Source organism: Amphibalanus amphitrite, unplaced genomic scaffold (assembly GCF_019059575.1).
Source record: "Amphibalanus amphitrite isolate SeventyFive unplaced genomic scaffold, NRLGWU_Aamphi_draft 000246F_arrow, whole genome shotgun sequence".
NCBI lineage: Eukaryota > Metazoa > Arthropoda > Thecostraca > Balanomorpha > Balanidae > Amphibalanus > Amphibalanus amphitrite.
Window position 1 is genome coordinate 234,031 of NW_024881741.1, and position 25,166 is coordinate 259,196.

Below are 25,166 nucleotides of genomic sequence, written 5' to 3' on the forward strand. Positions count from 1 at the left end.
AAGGACCAAAGAGATAAAATACGTTTGAGTGGCTGTATTGGAGATGGCGGTACGTAATCACAGGCAATGGTCGGTGGGTAGGTGGGGCGCTACACAGGCAATAATCGGTAGGGTAGGTGCACACAAGGCGGGTAGGTGCCGACCGTCCAGCGGAAGGTGAGGGCAGCTCTGTATGCCACCCCCACTCCCGACTGGCGGGGAAGGCCGAGGGGAGCAGGGACCGAGAGAGAGACGGACAGCCGTGGCCGATCCGGAATACCGGCCACCGTCCGCCCCGCCTCCCGATCGCCTACTGCCCCGTCCAGGCACGACCGGGCCGAGGTCGCCGCCGATCACGTGACCGGTGCCAGGTCAGCGTGCATGCGCCTCCCGTGTCACGCCGGCCGGCTGGGCCGCGGCGAGCGGCCGGGTGGGGCAGCGCCGCCGCTCAATAACACAGCGGGGTAACAAATTCGACGCGACACAAACAAACATAATATAATCACAACGATGTTACGATACCATAAATGCATAACGTAAATGCAAACTTAACACCTAGCAATGAAGAAAGAATGAATCATTTATCAGTCATGAGCCAATATTTATGCATTGACTAAAGGCATGCATGTCCTATTAAATTGTCCTATTGTATGCATTATCCAGGATCGGACTGGCAAGATTCCTTTACTACCGGACTGGTGCCGTCCAAATATCCTTCACTGGCCAGCGCTTCCAAATATATGGCAGCACGGGATGATACCACTTTTGCGGCATATGATGCGCGTCTGAGACAGTATGAATGCTTGTTCGCCTTTCTAAATTTTCTGCTGCTTTTGCGAGTTGCCTAGCAACGAATTGCTCGGAAACTGTGATTCCAGCAGGTTGCTAGGCAATTAGCTTATGTGAGTTGTGTAATGATAAATTTTTGAATACCATAGCAATCCTACCCGGCGCCTTATGAGCTGAATCTGAATCAATGTTTGAATTTGTTCTCATGGGACCGTGAATATTTTGCCGTTTCTGTTGTTTCCGTGTATTGTCGCAAGTTGTGCATCACTCAGTGTAGCTGATTCCTCAACTAGATAAATTGTTCATTAAAATCATCGAAAATGTCATATGATAGTGCTATCACGGTATTCTCACCTGATGGTCATCTCTTTCAAGTGGAATATGCCCAGGAGGCCGTCAAAAAAGGGTCAACAGCGGTGCGTATTTTCATAAAATAAATTGTCAGTAATATTTTAACCTTCGCCCCAGTGGGGGGGGGGCATATGTTACCACCCTGTCGCGTTTTTTGCGTGTAAATAAAAAACCGCGGCGCGTAGCGCCGCGCCGCTTGGGGTAGCTTTTGGTACATCAATTTTGGACAATGTGTGAAATTTTTGACCCCAGGTCATGTCAGGTCAGGTCACAAGGTCAAGTTAACTGACCAAGCCTAAAAAAAAGTTTGCAATCATGTCCAGCCAGTAGTGTTTGTCGGAAAGGTTTTAAACTTGGTGGATTGGATGATGTTATGGGCGCCTACAATTTGTATATCTCGGATTTTTTATATCCGTGACCTAAGGTCAGGTCAGTGGCGTGACCTTTCCATTACAAGTCAATGGAGAAAAATGAAAATGCCTCTAGATCCGTGTGTACGCATAGGAACAGTCCAAATATTTCAGAATCACAATGATTTGGACCACCCGTGATGAGCAAGGTGTCATTTTTGCTGGTAGCCTCTAGAAAGGTCATCCGAGGTCATTTGAGGCTACAAACAGTTTTTTGCCAATGACTCAAGATTGGAAAGAGATAGAACGCTGGGGATGGTCTCATTGTGTTTGTCTTGCCGAGACGCATCGACTGATATGCAACATGACCTTTTCCGGTCAGGTCATGACCTTGACCTGAGGTCAAATTTTCAAGTTGACCTTTCAAGGTCAAATTATAGTTCATTCGACGCGTCTCGGCGAGAGGAACACGATTCTGGCAATAGAAATGTCGTGGCTTTTTGTAGTCGAAAGTTATTGTCGAAAAACACTTTTCGTAAAAACAGCTATTTTTGGAGTTTTTGCCCTCTGGAGGCTAAACCGTTGACCTGAGGTCAATTTTGATAATGACGTTATCAAAAGAAGAGTTCAAAAGCTATCGATTGCTGTTCCATGCGTTTTTCTAGCTACCATAGTTCCCGAGATAACCGCATGTTTTCTGAAAAATATAATGACCATTGGCAAATTTTGACCTTTGATGACCTCTGGTGACCCCAATATTGCTCTAAGATGAAAAATGACTGAAATACTTTCAAACTTACGCATTGAGAGCTATCGACTGCTTTTTACCGCGTCTTTCTATCCCTCTTAGTTTTTGAGTTAGAGGTGGGTGGTAACATATGCCCCCCCTCACTAGGGCGAAGTTGGCTGAGACCGCCACTGGGGCGCGGGTTAAGGGCTTCCAGATAGGATTCTATCATATGGTACATTAGATAGGCAGGGCTGTCACTAATTGTTGCTTGGGTTGCCCCCAAAATAAATTGTTTTTGTTGTAAGTTGTATACCTATATTTTTTTTTTTTTTTTTGTTGGTTTCCTAATCCTCAGGCTGGTCATTTGTCATGCTGAGATTGGTATCATGTCTTATGTTGTATTGTTAATTGTTGTTCAGATCACCAGATTTACTTATTTTTAATGGTGGCTGTCGGAACACTTTTTTGAATAATTTTGAAAAACAACACAGAATAGATATTGCAGCTGCCAAGTTTAATCACAGCTTTGTGTGCTATTCAATTTCAACAAATGTATTTAGATTTTAGATTCCTGGAATGCTTTCTATTTTCTATGTCTTGCTTCACTTCATCAGCCTTTGTACAGCATTAAAAATACTTGCATAGATAGTAAAAACCAACATTAAAAAGACAATATTCTGAAAACCTGAAAATCTATAAACATCATTTGTGGAAGTAAAACACCATAAGAATTAAGAACACTCCATTATTTTTTGGAATGTTACTTTTGTCTATTTTGTTTATCTTTTGTATCTATTTTTGGTGCTCTAGACATGCTGGTGAGGGAAGATGGATGTATTTCTTTGAGAAATACAAAGCTGGCATCCTGAGCAATATTTACTAAAACAATATTATTGTCTCAGCAGTTTGGTTAGCACCTAATGCTTCTGTACTAACGCTGCTGGCTTTTCCCCCATCAGGTTGGTGTGAGGGGCAAGGACGTGGTTGTCCTTGGAGTGGAGAAGAAATCAGTGGCCAAGCTGCAGGAGGACAGAACTGTCAGGAAAATCTGCCTCATTGATGACCATGTGGTCATGGCATTTGCAGGTAATTACAAACCTATTTTTTACTGGAGCATGAGTCAGTTTCTAACTTCACATAATCTCCCTTGTCATTTTCACTTAGTTTATGTGTAACTCATTTGTTTGATAAAAATGTCATATATTATGTGGCATTCAAGGTGACAATTTATTTAAAAGTGCTGGAACCTTAACAATGTCAAAAAGTGATTACCTAGCCTTACTGTCTAGGTAATAGGTATTGATTATTTGCTGTCAATAACCAAGATGAACAGAGCCAGGAGCTGGGCTAGCTAGGTACAACTTATCAGAGCTGGGTCGCTACTGGCCTGATTGTGTCTCTGTGCTGCTTTGTTCTGTCACCATTCCTGCTCTGGCTATGCACTCTGTGACCTGAACAGTGAACAGGTAATACTTCTCCCTACTGTCTCCCCACTGTGAACTGTCACTGTCCTTGCTGCTATCTCTTTTAGCCATGTCCTGTACCAGTACTGGCACTGCTTCCACCTGCTCTGTGACCTGTGACTGACGTCTCCCCGGTGTCTGAGCAGGTCTGACGGCCGACGCGCGCATCCTCATCAGTCGGGCGCGGCTCGAGTGCCAGTCGCACCGTCTGACCGTCGAGGACCCGGTCACCCTCGAGTACATCACGCGCCACGTGGCCACACTCAAACAGAGCTACACCCAGAGTAACGGGCGGCGGCCGTTCGGCATCTCGTGCCTGATCGGCGGCTTCGACTACGACGGCACGCCGCACCTCTATCAGACGGACCCGTCCGGCACCTACCACGAGTGGAAGGTACCGCCAGCAGAGCGGTTTGAGAAGAGAATAGTCTTACACCGATGCTTGGTTACTTACTTTTTGATGCATATATGTGGAGGCAATTGATATCGATTTGAAAGTCCCAATGCTTTTTTTTCAGCCTAGATTGCAATCACCATTAGCATGCTTATTCGTACCTACCCTGGCTGCTGTGCTCTATCTTTTTTTCGACCACATTAACATTTGGAGAAGCTGACACATAATATTATGTTCACTTTTCTCCTAGTACCATTATTCTTACCCGAAAAAATCTAGGAAACCCTGACGATAACATAACTCTGACATTTTCTATGACAGCACTGCCCGCCACCTCGCCTCCCGTCAGTGCCGACTTTGCCCTCACTCCCCTCTGTCTCCGTCAGGCGAACGTGGTCGGCCGGAGCGCCAAGTCTGTGCGCGAGTACCTGGAGAAAAACTACTCGGCGGAGGCGGTGGAGACTGAGAAGGGCGCCGTCAAGCTGTGCGTCTGCGCGCTGCTCGAGGTGGTCCAGTCGGGCGGAAAGAACCTCGAGGTGGTGCTGATGCGGCGCGGAGAGCCCATGAAGGTGATGGCAGTCGCCGCGGCGCGCTACGGGGGCGGGCAGGGCCGAGTTTAAGGGGGGGGGGGGGCGACTGGGATATGGGAGACCGCTTGATTCACAGCTGGTTTGTTACCGGTTGTCATGAGTTATTCCCTGTTTTGATTTGCTTTTCGTTGTTTAATTCCTGAATGCGTATGTTGTAGGAGTTGTTCCTAACTTGTCTTGATTTACATTATTTCCGTTTCTCTTCATTCGATTTTCCTTACGCCAGTTTGCATCAGACATATGATTTTCGGTCTTGTATTTACATATATTCGGAGTCAATTGCAGCCTATTCGTACAAGCACAACAGATCCCGCATGCGTAAATCCTTTTGTCTGTGACTTTTTCGGAAAATGTTACAGCGTCCATGATGTAGAATGGTTGGCCTCGGACGACACATGATGACATCGGCTCATCAGTTTAATATGTTCTCGGTGTGTTCGCAGATCATGGACGTATCCGAGATCGAGGAGTACGTCACGGCCATCGAGAAGGAGAAGGAAGAGGAGGCCGAGAAGAAGAAGCAGAAGTAGACCGCACGCGCCACACTCACCGAGCAGGGCTCCTCTCATCTGAAAACTCGCTGTCCACGCTGATTCGAATAAACGCTGATGTTCAATCGTCAGGATGTGTAGCATGATGTGTCTGAGACTGAGCTGTCAGTTATATATCAGAAAGGAAAATACTTTTTATAATGAAGCTATTGTAATTTTGTTGGTTCTGTTCTGGGTGGGAGCCTGGGTAAGAGAAGTCTGGGTAGGAGCCTCTCTGGGTGTCGTGTCGGCGCCATTTGTGGTTGCGCACTTCCGCCATCTACAGACGGGGTACTGAACAGTGTGCATGATGGTGACGTTTTTGGCATTTCTAAGCACTCGGTTACCCACTAATTCGCTCGTCATATCAGAAATATCCATACCTACGTATATGCTCATGACCTTCCCAACCTAACTCAATTGGGGGTGGGTTAATTTGAGCCTGGATTTGAGCGGCTGACTTTCAAGTCCACACAGAACAAATACATGTTGAGCCGGGGTTTCAGCATTACCGGCTACAGCTCTGTCCTCCATTAGGTCAGATGAAGAAACGAGCCAAGGCGGCAGCGATGTCGCATCACTTCGGCTGCCGCGAAAAGCGGCGTGCCGCGGCGTTCCACAATCGCACCCTCCACGACAAATCAGAGCACGAGCCAATATCCCCTCAGCAAACGCCTCATCATTCATCAAACGCCATGTGTGCACTGTGTGCGTGTTTATTGGACTATCGCTAAAATAACCGGACAGGACAGGACAGCGGAGTAGCGAGCGATCATAGACGAAGAGGCGATCATAGAAGCGTTGATGGGGCAGACAGACAGACTGGTACAGACAGGAGTGGTCTATACAGACGACAGCTCGCCTCTGACGACGCAGAGACACACGCGACCAGGGGAGCAGGAACTCGACAAGTCAGCGGAAACGGTGCATCGGTCCGCGGCACTCGGCTGACGGGAATCATCTCTCGCGGAGACCTTATTGGTAATGGTACATTCAGGCGGCGGATAGGCGGGCGGGCGGGCGCGGCTCCGGTCCCCGGGCCGTGCGGAGGGTCCGGAGGAGACAGTCCGGCGGCCGACGGCGTCCAAAGCACTGAAGCCGGGTACGGAGGGTGGTCGAGCGGCGGAGCCGGGCCGCCGCGGCACAGGACAATATCGAGAGCACCTCGGCGCGGCCAAAGGCGCCGCCGCCGCCGCGACGGAAAACTAGCTACAAATAAACGGTATGTGCTGGTGGCCGGTCGGTGGTCAGAGCGACCCTCCTCCCGCGTCCACCTTTTCTGACATGGTACACCTAACTCCGAGCCACCCATAGACGACATAAAAAGAATACCAAAGTGACAACATAATAACTACATAAAACTCAGTCTCCGTTCAGTAGTCGGCTGCGATCTCTAGCTCTCCGATCGCGCTCACCTATAAAGGGCAATGTACAAAAATAGCTTGGATAGCGGAATCAATGAGCAGGCTGGGATCCGGCCGGCCGGCCGGCGCTGCGTACAAAATCAACTGTCTGGCGGCGCGCGGTGTCTCGCCGGTGGAGGCGCCCCCCAGGCGCCGGCGGCGGCGCGGCGGATTTGATTTGAGGCGCCGGTGCGGCGGACGGCCGCCAGGTCGGTCGGGGCGCACCGGGCAGCGCGGCGGAGTGAGGCACACCTACCCCGCTCCGGCGGCTCTGAGTGTGCGCGGCGGTCCCTCGGATCCGCTCTTACGTCGTACCAAAACACACAGACAGACACACTCGGCACAAACTCACGGCCCGGCACAGGGCGCTCAGCCGCGCACACACACCAGCACACATCACACACCTACACATCAGAGTAGCGCACCGTCCTCCCCTCAGCACCAATCGCAGCACATAAAACAGAGCCTGTCTTTGGACTGAGTCAAGTCCCACACCACGCCAGCAACCGAAAAAAAACACACTCACACTCTACATACGCACCAAAAGGGGATGCAGCACGCGACTATTGACCGACACTCGCAGCTGGGCAGACACTGCGCCGCCTGACCACCCACTCTCTCACTCGCTCACCTTCTCTCACACACTCTCAGCCGCGCCGGCGCTCGTACTGACCTCTCTCACCCCTCTCACTCGGCACCACATCCCGGCAAGTACGGTCCTCCTTTGGTCTCGGCGGCGCGGACCGCTCGGTCCGGTCAGCCGCCTCTCCTGTCCTCTCTGCTCGCACACGAGCGCCCGTCACCGAGGTGCTGTCACCGCTCATCCACTGGTGACAAGCACCAGCCGCGGGTGCAGCGGCGCGGGCGCCACCAGCGATGGTAGTGAACACATCAGCGACAGCCGCGGGCCGCCTAGAACCCGGCCGCCTCCTTATACTCGGTGGAGTCCTGCGAGAAGAAGTCCTCCAGCTGCCACTGGAGGGTGTCGAAGGTGGGCCGCTTCATGGGGTCCTTGTGCCAGCACTGCAGCATTATGTCGTACAGCTGGGGCGGGCAGTTGGGCGGCGCCGGCATCCGGTAGCCGTGCTCCACCTGGTGCAGCACCTCGGCGTTCGTCATACCTGGAACACGGCGAGGGGGAGGGGGCCGTCAGACTAGGGGAGCGGGTAGGCGACGGACAGACGAGGGACAGGCAAGGAGAACGGAAAAAAAAGATCGAAGAGACGCAAAGGGAGGATGGAATTACAGACGTGGAAGGGGAGAGCACCGCACAGACGAGGTACTCGCAGGGACGGCAGACGGTGGGATATACTGGGAGTATGGAATCATAGACGAGGAGCAGGCAAGCAGTCTTCACGCCTTCGTAGAGTGTTGTTTGTTTCGATGATAACAAACTCTTCCGGTTTGATAAGACCATTGCGGGGCTATCTGCACATAACCATCAATGGTTTGCAAGGTGCTTTTGTCAGGTGATTTCGTCACTACCGCTAGTATTCAACACTGCTGACGGCACCGCATCACCTATACCTAACGTTACAGTATGTGTTCAGGCCGCGGTTAGGACACCCACAGAGCGCCCCGGCAGCGCCTGTGTGCTGTATCCCGCGGCTCCGCGCCGTCAGAAGCTCAGCCGGCCGCCGCCCCCCCCCCCCCGCGCCACCCCAAGGTTGTTGTTGTTGTTGGTCCCTCCGTCTCACAGCTGAGACGTAGCCGTCCGGCTCTGTAGGGACCTGTGGGCGGCCCCCAGGGCCGCCACGATGGCGCCGCTCCGCACCTCTTCAAGGTCGGGGTTGATGGATCCCAGCAGTCGGTGTCGGGTGGCCATCAGGGCCGGGCAGCGCAGGAGGACATGCTGGGGGGTGTCCGCCTCCTCCCGGCAGACGGGGCAGAGCGCAGCCCTGCAGTGTTGATCGTCACACTGCTCGCACCCCGCCAGCCGGGAGGGCGCCAGCCCGACTCTGTGGCGCCACTGTGTAGAGCTGGTCCAGTGGCCGGCGCGGAGCTGGTGTACGTCCACCGCCGCCGACCGGTCTCCGCCGGCCACGGCCGGCGGGAGGCGGTCCCCGGTCAGTCGGCGAAACCAGCCGGCCGGCCAGGCTCGGATGGTCCGGGCCCTCGCCACTCTGGCGGCGGCCCGGTGGGCCGTCTGGACGTCGATGGGGGCTTGGTCCTGGGCGAGATTGCTGGCCTCCCTGGCGATCGAGTCCGCTCTCTCATTCCCCTCCAGTCCGCAGTGCGAGGGAACCCATTGCAGATGGACCTGCCGGCCTCCCGCCGTCAGGCCCCGGAGGACTCTCCAGATGGCCCCTCCCAGCGGGGAGTGCTGGGCGGCCGGGCCCTCTCGGAGTGCGGCAAGGGCGGACTGTGAGTCTGTGCAGATTACTACGGGGTCGTCTGCGTGAAGCGGATTCTCCAGAAGAAACGAGAGGGCGGTCCGGAGGGCGACCATTTCAGCCCGGAAGCTTGAACACAGGCGGCCCGCCGGGGCGCGGACCGATCGTTCCTCTCCGTCCGGCCACACGATCAGGGCTCCGGCGCCACCGTTCAGGACGCCGTCGGTGGCCGAGCCGTCGGTCCACACCCAGGTGGCGCACTGCGGGAGCGCCGCCAGGTGCTGGGATGCCGCATTTCTCTTCCAGGTGTCGCTGGCCGCGGTTGGGATGGCGGCTCCTATGTCGAGGCCGAAGGAAACCGTTGGTGACGGTTCCCATGGTGGATCCGGCAGGGGGAGGATGGGCTCGATCGGAGGGCAGATGCCCGCCGCTCTCCATGTCTCCTCGCCCACTCCTCTCCACCCTGTCACGGTGCTGAGGCGGGTAGGGACCTGGCTCTCCGCCACCTTCCGCAGCGGGTCTCCAGCCGGGAGGGCGCGCGCCTTGGCCAGTAGGCGCGCCGCCAGGGCCGTGCGTCGCTCGGCCACCGGGGCGAGGCCCGCCTCCGCCATTACGGCGTGTGCTGGAGTGGACCGGGGGCAGCCGGTTACCACTCTGGCGGCCTCGCGCATCTCCCTCTCCAGCAGCATGACATGGGACGGTGACGCTGCTGGGAGCCAGGCGGCGGCGGCGTGTTCCAGTGCGCCGCGGATGTAGCCGGAGGCGACGATGCGCAGCTGGCGCTCTTCCAGCCCCCACTCACGCCCGGTCAGCAGTCTGAGTTGGTTGGTTCGAGGTCGCACGCGCTGGCGGAGGCTGCGACAGTGGGCTCCGAAGTGGAGCAGTCGGTCCAGTGTGATTCCAAGCAGCTTCAGCTGGTCGCCCGCGACGACCGTCTCCCCTGCCACTTGGACGGAGCAGTTGACGGCGTCCCGGGCCCACTGCGACAGGACCAGCGCCTGAGTCTTCTGGCCGGCAACCACCATCTTGGAAGCGCGGGCCCACTTGACGAGCGCATCCGCTGCCTGTTGTGCGCGTAGTTTGGCGACCTCGATGTTGTTGCCCGAGCACAGGGCCGCAGTGTCGTCGGCATAAAGGAACGCCGTGGTGCCAGGGGTCTTCTGGAGTTCCGCGGCGAGTGGGGCGGCCCATAACAAGAACAGGGCCGGGGACAGGACGCTGCCCTGAGGCAGGCCCGCCCTGTACACCCGCTCGCCGCTAGTTGCGCTCTGGAACTCCACTCGCGCTCGCCGGTCTCTTAGATACTGCCAGGTCCAGGCGTAGAAGCAGCGCGGGATCCCCAGTTCCATCAGGCGGACCCTGAGGAGTCGGTGGTCGACCGTGTCGTAGGCTCGGGCAAAGTCGAAGGCCAGGAGGACATACTTCTGAGCGCAGCTACCGTCAGGGGGGTTCTTGCCGCGAGACTTCGGTGCGTTCCATCCGTCTTGGACCTGTTGTACGAGGCGGCCGATGCTGTCTTCCACCGACCGCCTCTCTCGAAATCCCACCTGTTCTGGGGGGACCAGGCTGTCACGGTCGACGAGGTACCGAAGTCTGGCTAGAATCAGCCTCTCGACGAGCTTGCTGAGATGGCTCGTCAGCGCGATGGGGCGGTAGCTGGCGATTCGTTGCTTGTCCTTCCCCGCCTTCGGGATGGGGATAATCCGGGCCTGCCTCCACTCCCTCGGCACCGAGCTCTCCAGCCAGGACGCGTTGATGGCTCTGAGCAGCGCTCGGCGAGCGACCGGACCCAGGTGAGTGAGGTGCTCGTTGCAGACGCCGTCTGGACCCGGAGCTTTTCTTCGATGAAGGCGTTGAAGTTGGTGGGAGAGTTCCGATTCGGAGAATGGCGCGCAGCAGCCCGTGCGGTGGTTACCGCACTCCTTGCATTGCGGGGACTGGAGTTCGCGCAGTCTCCTCTTGGCCGCTCTGTCCACCTTGGCCGACCTCACTTGGCGCGAGACGTGGGCGTAGGTGGCGTTGAACGCTTCCGCTTTCTCGCTGTCTGTGACCAGGAGGCGGTCTCCTTCAGTCATCGCCTGTCCGGGTCGGTGTTCGTCGCTGGCGCCCTCCCACTTCTTGAGGATCTTCGTGACTCTGCCCAGGCTTGCGGGTTTATTGAGGGTGGTCTCAACGAAGTTCCGGAAGTGTGCCTGGGAGACTCGTTTCTCCGTCTCCGCCGCGCGCCGCTTCGCCGCCACCCAGCGGTCCCTGGTGGCCGGGTCACCGGGACGGAGTGCCCGGCGCGCCTCGCGACGCTCCGCCACCGCCTGCTGCAACTCGGGGTCCAGAGCCCAGGGCTTCACAACCTTCCTTGCGCCGCGGGGGATGTACTTGCGGCTCGCTGACATGATGGCCTCGGTGAACCGGGTGGTGAGCTCTTGAGCGGTGGCATGCAGAGGCTCCGCCCTGAGAAGGGTCGCCTCGCAGTCCGCCTTGAACGCCACCCAGTCGGCCTTGCCGAAGGACCATTGGGGCTTCCGCGTACTCGGCTCCGGCCGAGGAGTGGTCCTGATGGAAACCAGCATTGGAAGGTGATCGCTCCCCAGGTCCGGGCCCACTCTCCACGTGGACCTCCGGGCCAGGGCGCGGCTGCATACCGCTACGTCGGGTGCCGAGCTCCCCCCGGACCGGTAGGAGGAGTGAGTCGGCTCCCCTGAGTTGAGCGGGGACCAGCCCACGGAGTCGAGCCAGTCCGCCACCCGATTCCCGACGTCGTCTGCAGTGTCGCACCCGGAGTCCCAGAGGGGGTGGTGAGCGTTCAAGTCACCGAGGATGATGGCGTCTTCGTCGGAGGGGAGGGCTGCAGGGTCGAAGTTGTCTTCGCGATCATCCGTTGGAGACCGACGGATGGGCGGCCTGTAGATATTGAAGATGGAGATCGGTGATTTGCCGAGTATGCGCACGCCGCACACCTCAGTACTGTCGTCTGAGGGGGCGAGTGGGCGTCCGGTCAGGGGGGTGAATGGGATTCCACCACGGACGTAAATTGCTACGTCTCCGCCCTTCACGGTCGCCGCACCTAGTTGTCTGCCGCGTTCTCTTTTCGTGACTACCGGGGGTTGGTAGCCCGGGATGCGGACAACGTTCTTGGAGGAGAGCTGGACCTCTTGTATGGCCACCACGTCCGCGCTGACCGACGGGAGCCAGCTTTGGAGTTCCGGGATTTTGGTCCGGAGCCCCTCAGCGTTCCAACCAACTATGTGGAGGAGACTACGCTGCGCTCGGTTGCGACGATGGCGACGGTTTCTTGCTCTCCTTCGATGCTGTCCTCTTCGGGCCCCCCGGTCGTCACCCCCTCCGTCGGTGCTCTCGGAGGGGGGCGCGGCCGTAGGGCTACTCATTCAGCAGGTCCGGCCGCGTGCGACGCGGCTCTGGACCTGCAGTGGGCATACGCAGCCCCGGCGCGTGAAGAGTCGAGGAGAAGAAGGGGCGCGGAGCGGCGCCAGGCGACGGGGAGCCGCCAGCAGGACCCTCTCGAAGAGGGCAGTTTGGGTCCGTTTGGTTTCCTCCGCTGGTCGCCCCAGCGGGGGCGGGCACGAGGCCCACACCTCCCACCGCGTGAAGGCGGACCCATCCGGGAGGCCCACCCCAAGGTCGAGCGGCCGCTGGAGCGGCCGCCCGCGGCGCGGCGCCGGCCGGGCGGCGGGCGGCACTTCTTTGTGGACGGCCCGGACGGGTGGCTCCGCGATAGGGCTACTACAGGCCCGGCGGTGGCCCTTTGATAGGGAGACGGAAAGGCGCCGCCGACAGACACAGCAGCGTCACATACGGCTGCAGACTACCCTATGTTCGCTTGACCGTATACAACCGCTACCATTGCTAAATGTTTCAATTCAATCACTTTTCACTCCAGACGAGCGTCAGTGTCGCAAAGCTCACATTGCTGTGTTCCGGTACTAGCTAGTAGACGAATTCTACGCGTCCCTGGAGGATGGTTAGTTCCTGGATGGCTCCTGGTCAACGCCTAGGTACTAGATAAAAGTGTTTTTATTTTCTTCAAAGTAGGCGAGTATAGCCCTCTGACTCACCCGGGTAGGGGATACGGCCGTATGTGATGAGCTCCGTCAGCAGAATGCCGAACGACCAGACGTCAGACTTGATGGAGAACTTGCTGTAGTTGGCTGCCTCCGGGGCCGTCCACTTGATGGGGAACCTGGCGGCAACGCAGCGGGTCAGGTCAGGTCAGGTCACACACCGGCAGTGGGGACATTACGGCTGTACAGAGCTCAGCGGTACGTAATCACAGGCGGACACCAACCGGCCCAGACAACGAAAAAGTCGGCCTGCTGAGCTCTATTCGGAGGAACAGAGTACCATATGTGAGAGATAACGCAATACCCATTGAACAGTGAACATGCGAAACACCTGGCTGAGCGTGATTGCCACTAGTCCCATTTTCCCACCATTTTTCCTTGCTCTATCTTTGAATCATGAGGCTCCATCATTCCTCTTCCAACGTCACCATCCCCGGAACTTCTCCCACCGTCTCAAGCTGCCAGCTCCAGATCTATATGCTTGGTATTACCTATTGGCATCTAATGCTGGCACTCACTCTTCCACCTTACGTGCCCACTGCCCAGTGTCTAACCAATACCAGCTCGGGCCCATCTCCACCAACACTCCGTGCCCTCAAGTCCTCCAGCTCACCTCGCGCCGACGCGCGCCTCGTATTCGTTCTCCTTGATGAGCCGGGCCAGGCCGAAGTCGGCGATTTTGACGACGTTGGTCTCGCCGACGAGCACGTTGCGAGCGGCCAGGTCTCGGTGGATGTAGTTCTGGCTCTCCAGGTAGGCCATGCCGGCAGCGATCTGCGCCGCCATGTCGATCAGCTGGTTCAGCTTCAGCGCCTTGCCGCGGTCTGTGAAACACGCGGAGGAGGCGGGCGATCAGATGGGCTGGTAGGGCGGTAGGGGGTACGAGTGGGTGCCGTGTAGACTGATCGGAGTAGATGTCGCATCAGTCTAGTATCAACAGGGATGGGTCGGCCGGGAGAGAGCGGATTATGGCAGTTTGGAATCTACGGCTGACTTGGATCGAGAGCGGAGCGAGGGAGCCCAATCCAACTCACTTCTTATTCAAATAAACGAAAGTGGATAGCAAAAAATATAGGTGATGTTACTTCCATGATAAAAAGTTTCACTTTGTTGAGATAATTTACACTTCTGAATCACAGACATGTAGAGTATAGATTATATTGCAATACCAATATGTCTATTACTGAAACTCCGCAGGTATGGATTGGATATGAGTAATCACATGCATCATCCATACACTATTACTGCCGGGGCTGCAGTCTGGGTTCAAAGAGCGGCGCCGCCGGTGACGGCAGCGGCGGCAGCGGCGGCACCGACGTCATCGACCCGCCGCGGCTGACTCACTGACTCACTGACGGACGGACGGACGGCTGACGGCGGCGGCACGCGACAACCCTACCGAGTACCGACGGAGTACGGACGGCCGGCCGGAGCAGTCAGGGGACCGCCGGCGACGGGGGCCACCGGGCATGGGGAGCGGTGGGAGCTGAGCCGATAGACAGAGGAGCGTCGGCCGAGTCGATAGGGAGGGAGTGGGTTAAGGAGAAATCAGACAATCCATTAAACTGAAGACTACCGAGAAGGAGTTTATCCTACCCGGCAGCTAGATAGGAGGAGGAAACCGACGGACGGAGACGATAAGGGTTTCTAGGCACCCAAAGTGCTGCCATAGGCACTCAAAAGAAGGATCGCAGGAAGCGTCATGAACTATTTTCGTCACCATTCCGTTATTGCTTATCACCCTTCCTGTTTTTGTTTTTACTTCCATAGCTTTGCATGATGAAGAAACAGGAGGAAAAGCAATTAGCATGTTATAAAATTCAAAACTAACACGCCACGCCTGCTACAGCTTACACGAGACCCGTTGAATTTTATACCCGCAGCAGGTGACGGGAAGGAGGGGGCTGTTAAAGGACATTTGAAGGACCTGCCCCGGGGTACTTACATGGTCAGTTTCAGAGAATCTTGGCCCGAGAGGCTGGGAAACTTATCAACTGTAAAGTAAAAACTTTTAACTATCCACGTGTTTGGTAGCAAACACAATCCGACAGATGCTATCAATAAATTTAGTTTGTCGTTGTCGAAAATCGACACCATTATACGGATTCTTCCCAGCGCCAGGGTCCACTTTTGCGTGACGCGGTATGAGGCATAACGGACGTAAAGCGACTTGTTGGGATTTAGTTGGGTGGGATTTAGTGAGCATGGTGTTATGATGGGGCTATGTTTCAAACTCATACGAACATCCACTAGCCACTTCTGATAGAAGTGGTAAACTAACTACAGACTGTGACTATAAAGTGAAAAGAAAAAGACTGTGACTTGGTATCAACAAGCAGTGTCTCTGTTTCTATTGAAAACCGTCTCTTGTCTCCGTCTCCATTAACGGATTCCATCTGACCGTCTCCGTCTCAGCTGACCGTCTAACGTCTCCGTCTCGACAACTGCCCGTCCCCTGTCCCCGTCTCTATCCCCATTATAGCCGCCTCCGTGTCCCTCTCAACAAACGCGCGTCTCCGGCCTCCTCCCCTCCCCCGTCTCAATTCGCTGTCTAACTGGCCGTCTCACGTCTCTGTCTGATGGTCTCCGTCTCAACTGATCGCCTCACGTACCCCTCAATGAGTATTAATGAGTCATACCATCTCCGACTCAACTGGCCGTCTCTCGTCTCCGTCTCCGTCTCCCGTCTAGCCGTCTCAGCTGGCGGCGGCCGTCTCCCGTCTAGCCGTCTCAGCTGGCGGCGCCCGTCTGGCCGTCTAGCCGTCTCAGCTGGCGGCGCCCGTCTCCCGTCTAGCCGTCTCAGCTGGCGGCGCCCGTCTGACCGTCTAGCCGTCTCAGCTGGCGGCACCCGTCTCCAATGGCCGCGGCGGCTCCGACCGACCGACTGACTCCAATTACACTGGACGCCAGACGGGCCAATGAGGCCGGAGCCACCGCTCCGTGGAGGGAGGGGTACTGTACGCCGCGCTGCCGGGGCCAGGGCGAGCCTGAGGAGGGACGCATAACCCTTGCCCTCGACCTAAAGCGCCGTACCATCACCCCCAATCATTTCACTACTTGGTGAATCAAACTTAAACGTATTATTATAAGAATGTAAATGCCATAAAAAGTTGGCAGTTCATAATAAAATGTGTATCAAGAACTTCAGGCACATGATCTTCACCATTCGCCGCGAGCACGTGTCACCATGGATCGACAAAAGAAAGCGAGGTGGAGCAGTATCGCTCGTGCCCGCTCAGACTCAGCAGGCTTTTAATGTGGGCGGACTTGATAACCATCACCGTTACGCAAGATCGGGTGCATACCGGTCGATCATACCAGTGACATACTGGTCTATCACATCGCGACTCGATACGGTCACTCAAGGGCCGCACGCAAACCCTATCAGGAGGAAAGTTGTGCGCCAGATACAACACTCAACTTTGTAGAAACGGCGCACCAGGTTCATCAAAGAATGAGGCTGCGTAAAACAAAAAGGTGAAAAGGTCATGCAGTACGTTCGAATGTTTCCTGAGGTCAAGGTCACCCAGAGAGGTCACCTGGTCCGTTTACCCTGCCACCACCGGCGGTGAGCGAGGGTCTGATTGACACGCGTTTAGGCCTGACAGCCGACGTCTGATACCGGCACACGCCAGTCCACAGCGGTCGACAGAGCCGGCACAATGCCTGATTTTTCACCCGAGCTCCGTCAGACAATACCAGACATCCGACGCCCGCCGGGTAACGGGCCGACCGCGGCGGAGACTGAGCGGGCAGCGGCGGCAGATTATCCAATTCGTTAGCCCAGACCAGTGACTAACGCCTTCGTCCACAGCCTCCCGCCCACGGCGCGTGGGGCAGTCGCGATACAAAAACAAACACCGCACGGCACCTATCGCCTGCATGACGGTGTCAATGATCAAGGTACGCCGACGCGAGAGGTTGGTACACAAGCGCTGACGTTGGCCGGCGTTTGCAGACAGCCCGTTTCAATTCGCTGCTGAGTGCTGATGCCATACAGTGCCGCCTCGCCCGTCCCTCAGGCGGGGCGGGGCGGGGCGGGGTGGGGCGCCCGATGCAGCCCCAACGTCCGCCTGGTCATGATAAGGCTGCTCTGCAGCGGCAGCGCCTTCTCGACTGTGGAGGGGACGGGACGGGCCTAACGCGCGGGAGCGTCCCCGTCTCTGAGCTCAGCTCTGCTCACAGCCCACTGAGCGCTGTTTTCCTGGGCGATAACAGCTGACTGCTGGGCACTGGGCCCATGCCGATATCGCGCAAAGACAGCTGGCCGCTCCACTGGCACCGACCGCCAGCCTCTGCATATCGAGACGGAGCCGACGTCCCACTGCTACAAGTAAAGTAATCTTCCCCACTGCACTGGATGGAAGGTACTGATGACCGACAAATGGACACAGACCGCCGCCGATTGAATATAGCAGCGAAGACGTCATTATTTGGGCACGGAGCACAAACAAAATACACAGCACCTCTGGCGGCCCCCTAACCGATCTCACTAGATCGACTCATCGGGCGTGAACTAGTGCAAACCGCTCAGCTGTGCCCTGATTGACAGTTCGTAGTTGGTTAACCGATCCGAGCGACTGTTTAACTCCAATGTCGGACAGGACTGTGACTGCTCAGCTGTCGGGTTGACTGACACCAGCACTGCTAGGATGTCCCTTTGCTTCGCCGACACTGCTTAACTGTCGCTCTCGCTGCTCAAATGGGACAGTGAGCTGCTGGACGGTCAGTCCGAGACGCCAATCCCACGTCAAACAAACACAGTCCCGTCGGCCCCGGTCATCCTCTCTCGCCACTCCACTTGGCCGAGTTATAGCCTGTGGTCGGGTTACGTTCGGACAGAGGGTGGTACGAAAGCATCACATCCGGAAGTCTATTAGCAAAGTAAAACAGGTCAGTCGGATGGTCACGGCGCCACACCATTCCGTCATTAGCAGCTCGTCCCACTCGGCGATCGCGGTGTCTGTGGCACAGAGGTCTGCGTTCCAATGCAGGATGCCTGGCGAGGAAGTACCGCCACCTCAACTTCCGGCCGCGGTCGGACCCGACCCCGGAACTCCACACCGGTGACGTCATCACGGTGACGTCACGGCTCGGCGGCGCGCGTGGTTCGCCGGCCTCGGGTGGCGGCCGGCAGCGGCGGCGGCGGCGGCGGCGGCGGGGGCCGGCCGGCCGGGCGGCGGACCGCAGCCAAGGACGGCGGCCGGTGCTGGCGGGGGCGGCGGCGGGTAATGAGGGGCACCTGTCGTCGCCCGCATACCGCGGTCCGGCGGTGGGACGCGGCGCGGATACCCACGGGCCGCGCCGATCGTGTCGGTGGTGTCGTCTCATGGACACGGCATCCTCTGTTCCATCCTCAGGACTCGCGAACCTCTCGCCCCGCACCTCATCCGGGCTGGACGGTCGGTAGGCAGACAACTGAACCAGTGACAACTGAACCAGGGACAACTGAACCAGTAAAACTGAACCAGGGACAACTGAACCAGTGACAACTGAGCCAGTGACAACTGAACCAGCGACAACTGAACCAGTGACAACTGAACCAGCGACAACTGAACCAGTGACAACTGAACCAGTGACAACTGAACCAGGGACAACCGAACCAGTGACAACTGAACCAGTGGACAACTGAGCCAGTGGACAACTGAACCAGTGGACAACTGAACCAGTGGAAACTGAACCAGTGACAACTGAACCAGTGACAACTGAACCAGTATGACAACTGAACCAGTGACAACTGAACCAGTGACAACTGAACCAGTGACAACTGAACCAGTGACAACTGAACCAGTGACAACTGAGCCAGTGGACAACTGAACCAGTATGGCAACTGAAACAGTGGACGACTGAACCAGCGGACAACTGAGCCAGCGGACAAATGAACCAGTGGACAACTAATGTCGTACTGCGCTGTATAGGTATAAAGTAGCGCGTGGCTGGACGGACGGTCTGTGCCAATCTGCCGGTCTGCCAATTGATATGTGTCCGATCTATTAGAGTGTCCGTCCGAGAGCCGTACGGCGGCTGACAGGGCTGACAGAGCCTGGTGGTCGCGAACTGGTGTGGTAACCGTTACGCCCACCTGGGACGCCCGAATAGTTAGCAACGTATAAATAGGTAATATTCACTTTGAGTTTGATGGCCTAACGTACTCGGGACAGACAGGGCACGCAACGTGGGCTTGGCAGAGTTCAGCCCGCCTGGGCCCAGAGGAATCTCCGGTATATAAATGGATTCACTGCTCGGGCTTACATCGGGCTTACGCCAAACGTCGCACAACTAGGGCTAAACAACGGCTGTCCTGAGCTCGCCGCCGAGAGGCCCAGAGGGCATACCTCCGGCAGAGCATAGGCTTTAGTCGGCGTTTTTGTGTCCTTTAGCCCAAGCGCTAGCCGACTTTAGTCCAAGCGCTAGCCGACTTAAGCCCGACTAAAAATCTCGGGCAAGCCGCACTTCAGCCTGCTTGGGCCCGGAGTAAAATTGCTCGCTGGGCTACTGGTTAGTGGTTCAGTTGTCACTGGTTCAGTTGTCCACTGGTTCAGTTGTCCACTGGTTCAGTTGTCACTGGTTCAGTTGTCACTGGTTCAGTTGTCCACTGGTTCAGTTGTCACTGGTTCAGTTGTCACTGGTTCAGCTGTCACTGGTTCAGTTGTCACTGGTTCAGCTGTCACTGGTTCAGTTGTCACTGGTTCAGTTGTCTACTGGTTCAGTTGTCCACTGGTTCAGTTGTCACTGGTTCAGTTGTCTCTGGTTCAGTTGTCACTGGTTCAGTTGTCCCTGGTTCAGTTGTCACTGGTTCAGTTGTCACTGGTTCAGTTGTCACTGGTTCAGTTGTCACTGGTTCAGCTGTCACTGGTTCAGTTGTCCCTGGTTCAGTTGTCACTGGTTCAGTTGTCCTGGTTCAGTTGTCACTGGTTCAGTTGTCATGGAACCGGACGGTCACCTTCATCCGTCACGAGTAGCCCTCAGGGGCATGCTCAGTGCTCATTGCTCACGTGCGGTGGGACGACCGTTAGCGGGCCTGGATAGCCTATTCATCGTGACGGGTTCAGCCCCGTCGGCGCACCAGGGTCAGTCCAATGTCTCCCCCTTATTCCTATCATCCTTCCAGCTCTGAACTGGTCTCATTGGACCAAAATAGCGCAATCCTCCCCCCCCCCCCCCACACACACACACAAAACGAAGAAACAAACTCGTGGCCGCGGTCAGCCGCTGTTGGCACGCAGCCTTTGACAGAGCTCTGTCAGCCGGCCCCCGGGCGGCGTATGTCCCTGGATTTATCGGTACAAACGTTAGCGTGTTCCGCTTGACCGCATCAGCTATCAAAACCAGCGTGGGTGGGGCAGTGCGATAGCGACAGAAGAACATAGTTTGAACAACACATCTACCTGTGACGAAGCCGTGTAAATATTTAAACTGCAGCCCTTCAAATGGCTCACTAAAGCTGACGTCCATAAGCTACGGTTGCGAGTCCATACAATCGCCTCCGATGGATACGACAGACCCGAGCTGTTCAGATGACTCATTCTTTCTGAGGTCAAGAGCACCCGTATACACCCTCGCAGTGTGAGTGAATGATAACGGATTTAGCGACAAGGGATATTTACGGGGAATGCAGCTACTGATAGTCCTGGCAGCCGCTTAAACTTCAGACTGATAGGAAACTGAATGCCTAGGACACTCACTTACTGAGCGGCAATACACTGCCCACGTATCGCTGAAGGGATTCTAACACCTTGCACTCAAATCTAATCAGAAAAATTACAGATAAATACAAATATACGTAGACTGACTTAGGACAAGACAAAGCCACATCTAGAGATTGATTTATGAAGCAGCTGCAAGGCCGGAGACGGGAGTCTAGAAGTGCAGAAAAATGTCAAGACCAATTACAAATACTTGTTCAAAAGTGGCAGAGGGCGAAGAGTAAATGTGGATAAGGATGTCTGAACATAAGCATATGCGATAAATATGAATAGCCTCGCAAGTTTTCCCATTGTGCAGAGCGGCACATGCAACATTTAAAGTTAATCAGATGCGGCATTATCGTCTTTCAGTCGAATAAAGTCAAGTCAACAAAAGCTTCAGAACGACAGCCGCAACGGTTAAGGGACGACGTATGGGGTGAGAGGCAGTGCCGAAGACTGAGGAATGCAGAGCTGAGCTGCGGACTACCGCTGAGTGTTGGGCTATACGAGTATATTCGTCATTCGGAGCCCCCGGACCCGACCCGAGCGTCCCGGTCTACTCACTGCCCTGCAGGTACTGTGAGTATCGTCAGGAAGCAGGCAGAGGCGGCGGCCCCGACCCCGTCTACTTACTGCCCTGGACTCCGACCCAGTCTACTTACTGCCCTGCAGGTACTGTATCGTCAGGACGCAGGCGGAGGCGGCAGTCCCGACCCAGTCTACTTAGGTACTGCCCTGGACTCCGACCCAGTCTACTTACTGCCCTGCAGGTACTGTATCGTCAGGACGCAGGCGGAGGCGGCGGCCCCGACCCCGTCTACTTACTGCCCTGGACTCCGACCCCGTCTACTTACTGCCATGGACTCCGACCCCGTCTACTTACTGCCCTGGACTCCGACCCCGTCTACTCACTGCCCTGCAGGTACTGTGAGTATCGTCAGGACGCAGGCGGAGGCGGCAGCCCCGACCCAGTCTACTTACTGCCCTGGACTCCGACCCCGTCTACTTACTGCCCTGCAGGTACTCGAGCAGACTGCCGTTCTTCATCAGCTCAGTGATGATGTAGATGGGCTCCTCCAGGGTGCACACGGCGTACAGCTGGATCAGCTTGGCGTCCCGCAGCTTCTTCATGATGGCCGCCTCGGCCAGGAAGTCCTTCGGGTCCATGGTGCCTGCGCAGCGGCGGTGGAGAGACGAGGTCACACAGAGAGCAGTGGTTCCGGCCCGGTGCGTCCTCTCCCGGGGCAATAAAGCGCTGATTGACTCACACATGCTCGTCATTGAAGTAGTATTGCAACATAAGCAGACTCTTAAAGATGCAAATGAAACAGAAAAGCCAGAATGGTGCATTGAACTACGTTAATAATAAACATAAGAATTAAAAAATAATAAGGAGTCACGTCCTTAGAAAACCCAGATCGTATATCCACCACCCACTGAAGCAGATCCTAAAGCTGCCTGATCACTCACCGGGTTTCAGCGTTTTGATGGCGACTGGCGTGGTGTTGTTCCAGAGTCCCTCCCAGACCTCTCCGAACTGGCCGTGGCCCAGTTTGCGGACAAACTTGAGCGAGGTTCGGTCAATCTCCCAATGGTCGCGCGTGTCGTGCGACAGACCGGCCGTCACCGGCTTCTCGATCTGCAGACGCAGGGAGAACGCGTTCACCGTCAGACTGGCACAGGCAGAGTCACAACGAGACATCGCTCTCTCATACAACACAAACAGACTGGTGGAGGCACGAATGGACGAGCACACAGACGACAGACAGCAAGGCGTGCCGGCACATAGACGACAGACATGGTAACACTGGATTGTAATAGTCAAACGAGAGAGAGTCTAACAGGCTCAGATTATAGTACGCAATGTGCAGAAGTCATATGACGGCCAGATCATCGAGCATACGCAAGTGAGCCAAATACTGATAGACTAGACTCTAATTCATGTAACACCCACAATTAGTAATCTGCTTAACAAACTTATCGACAAGTCTCACTAGGAAAACATCGTCAGTTCATCGCGCTCATCGCTCAGCCTCTACGCTCGCTGCCTCACCACGCCACCGTTATAGCCCCGGCCCACCTTAACACAGGGCTTCCTGAGGTTGACGCAGAGACCGTCGGCGTCTCGGCTGTAGTGCTCCACCAGGTCGGGCAGCGTGCGGAAGGTGGTGCGGCGCGCGATGAAGAAGCCGCCCTCGTCCAGCTGACGGATCCGGTAGTGTTTGACCGTGTCGCCGTCGCGCACAGAGAGCGAGTAGTCGTTGCGGCGCGACTCCGAGTCGCGGATCAGGAAGGCGCCGTGTTCGTTCTCGTCCAGCAGCAGCTTCTTCTCCGCCTCGATCCTCTTGATCTTGCCGTTGTACCATCTGACATGGAGGTGACGTGGGTTCAGTCAGAGTCAGCACACGTGGCGGCTGGGGATTTCTCTGGGCGTGAGGAGATAAATGGCGTCCTGTTCCATTCAGGATTCACCATAGCATTATGTTTACTTGCAGGTAATATTTTTGATAACTGACACCCCACAATTTTCACAAGTACCTACCATAGTACAGAACAAATGTGTTTTGTGTATGTGATGTAGGGCGAGCAGCAGCTGTTATGATTTCCATTTCATCCATTATTGTTGAACATTTTTAAGCAAGCAAAATGATTTATGATAGTCCTAACTAGATATCCTAAATGAAATAATTTTACAGAGAATGGAATGAATTAAAATAATCTTCAATCCAAATGGAAAACAACAAAAAGAATTTGTCATTTGTTAAATGTAGACTCATATTAGGTTTATGCTTAAAAAAATTAGGTTGATGTTCTCATTTGTATCTAAATCCATTATGAGACACAAGGTTTATCATCAAAATGACAAAAGTCAGTCACCTATTAATCACTTTTGTAGTAAAGGTCACTTTGAAATATAGAACCAGCACTTGCATTGAGTTCTATAAGAGGTAGACCTCAACAACTACCTACCTACTCATATGGAAAATCATTACACCACAGATCAGAATTTGAGCTGTGTGCTAATGCCTTATTGGTAAAGACTCATTGAATTGAACTGCTGCCTACAACTCCAATTGACCATTTCTAAAGATGGGGACAATTTCATTTGTGCTACAGCAAACAAAAACATTTAACACAAAGGACCTTATAAATTCTGCTTATTATATGACCCTGAGAGACATGTTATAGAACAAATGCTACAGCATCTATGCAACCATGTCAGAATAAGCAGGCTTAACTGACCCAGAGTACTGGTACAAATGGATAATGATTCATGCTAACCAAACACATTGACAAGCAATCATCAACTACAACTGCATAAAAATGAAGTCACTTTAATCAGAGATATTTCTGATGATACTATGCTTCAAAGATAGCTTCTTATGAAAATAAGTGCAGGCCTTTATTAACAGTTAATGCAAATCAAAAAAAAAGAAAAGTAAAGGTTTGATGTTACAGTAGAATAGCAATGTCTAGGCACATGAATGAGAATAGTTCCATGAGGTAAGTTACCCCTTAATAATGCATCTATGATATATGCAAATGCACAAATCTTGATATGACTTTCAAACAAGTAGTGGCTAAGGGTGTCTATCCATCAAATGATTACTTACGGCTCTGCTTCGATTGATTTCAATTTTGCTACATAGTTTGATGGTATGTAACCTTCACGGTGATTGGTTCTGCTCCTTGCATACCACCAGTCTCCCTGAGTATCATTTATTATTTCTAGATGGTCACCCTTCCTGAAGCTCAAATCTTCATCTGTTCTTGCATCATAATCATACAGTGCAACAAACAGCTTGAGATTGCCAATCGCTGTAGGATTGTTCTCTGGCACAGATGGCAATGGTGGACCATTCACACGTGACTCTGTGATGTATCTTCCTCCAGCATCACTGGGCTCCTGAACAAGCTGACTGCTCGTATTTGGATGCGTACTGGCCACGTTTGTTAGTGACGCTGTGTGAATTCCATGCCTGTCAGCTGGAGCTGGCCCAGGGAACCCATCTCTCCTCCCAGCCTTTTCCTTGCTAAAACAGCTTCCCATCTCGCCACATCAGAATCCACAAACCATTAGCAGGTTTAATATAAAACTGTAGGAACCAATGAACTGAAACACTTGGAAGACCACAAATGTAAGACACAAATCAAGCAAAATACTGAACGATTATGCTTGATTGTCACACATCTAAGAAAAGCACTTCTTCTTTCACAAAAAAATGTACTTCGGGTTTCTCGCATCAAACACCACGGCACACCAAAAACCCCAAAATTCCAAATTTTCACGCGCCCTTTGTGCACGACAAGCAAGCCTTTCCCCAAAAAGTTGTGTACACTTTCTGTTGCGCCTTAATTGTCTAATATAAAATAAAATATATGACGTCATTAACATAAAGAGGCTAGAAGTTGGCTACAAAAATGCATTAAACATTACTAAAATACAAAATATTACAATTTTATTCATCGCAAAAACAACGTAAAATAAT

General features: G+C 54.4%; 2 protein-coding genes across 2 annotated transcripts; one reads left to right on the plus strand and one right to left on the minus strand.

Annotated features, from left to right (window-relative positions):
- The first annotated feature begins 788 nt into the window (after positions 1 to 788).
- Positions 789 to 5,277, plus strand: LOC122386313 (proteasome subunit alpha type-7-like). The gene is made up of 5 exons (XM_043375387.1): positions 789 to 1,184; positions 3,159 to 3,285; positions 3,809 to 4,056; positions 4,443 to 4,625; positions 5,090 to 5,277. The coding sequence occupies exons 1-5, from the start codon at positions 1,089 to 1,091 to the stop codon at positions 5,174 to 5,176; spliced, it is 741 nt and encodes a 246-aa protein (XP_043231322.1). The 5' UTR covers positions 789 to 1,088; the 3' UTR covers positions 5,177 to 5,277.
- Positions 5,278 to 5,876: 599 nt separating this feature from the next.
- Positions 5,877 to 25,132, minus strand: LOC122386312 (tyrosine-protein kinase Src42A-like). The gene is made up of 7 exons (XM_043375386.1): positions 24,291 to 25,132; positions 22,757 to 23,042; positions 22,147 to 22,315; positions 21,687 to 21,848; positions 13,602 to 13,812; positions 12,983 to 13,107; positions 5,877 to 7,700 (listed from the first exon to the last, which is right to left on the minus strand). The coding sequence occupies exons 1-7, from the start codon at positions 24,725 to 24,727 to the stop codon at positions 7,492 to 7,494; spliced, it is 1,599 nt and encodes a 532-aa protein (XP_043231321.1). The 5' UTR covers positions 24,728 to 25,132; the 3' UTR covers positions 5,877 to 7,491.
- Between the last annotated feature and the right edge of the window lie 34 nt (positions 25,133 to 25,166).